This window comes from Pterocles gutturalis, unplaced genomic scaffold (assembly GCF_000699245.1).
Source record: "Pterocles gutturalis isolate BGI_N339 unplaced genomic scaffold, ASM69924v1 scaffold200, whole genome shotgun sequence".
NCBI lineage: Eukaryota > Metazoa > Chordata > Aves > Pterocliformes > Pteroclidae > Pterocles > Pterocles gutturalis.
This window is the reverse complement of record NW_010142943.1, coordinates 581-871: the sequence shown is the minus strand read 5'-3', so window position 1 is coordinate 871 and position 291 is coordinate 581. Positions and strand designations below refer to the sequence as shown.

At 65.3% G+C, this 291-nt stretch overlaps 1 protein-coding gene across 1 annotated transcript in view; it reads left to right on the top strand.

Annotated features, from left to right (window-relative positions):
* Positions 1–84: 84 nt before the first annotated feature.
* SLC35F6 (solute carrier family 35, member F6) overlaps positions 85–291 on the top strand; it is a gene marked incomplete at both ends in the record, with an annotated part of 738 nt that continues 531 nt past the window's right edge. The window contains 2 exon segments of the mRNA XM_010084517.1: positions 85–157; positions 229–289. Coding sequence (XP_010082819.1) covers positions 85–157; positions 229–289 — 134 coding nt within the window.

The following is a 291-nucleotide window of genomic DNA, read 5'->3' as shown; positions in this document are numbered from 1 at the left end:
AAAGGACGGCCCTGGGCTGGCTCTCGGGGTGCACTCTGGCTCCCCACTCCTCTAATAACCATCACCTTTCCTTCTGCATCGTAGGTGGGCCGATAACTTCAGCGCTGTGGGCTGTGGCGGGACGGAGGAGCATGGCTTCCAGCACCCCTTCCTGCAGGTGAGCCCCCCGCCCGGGGCGGGACGGGCCAGGATGGCCGCACCAGCCCCGCTCATGCCCCTCTCTCGCAGGCTGTGGGCATGTTCCTGGGTGAATTCTCCTGCCTGGGGGTGTTTTACCTGCTGGTGTGGAGG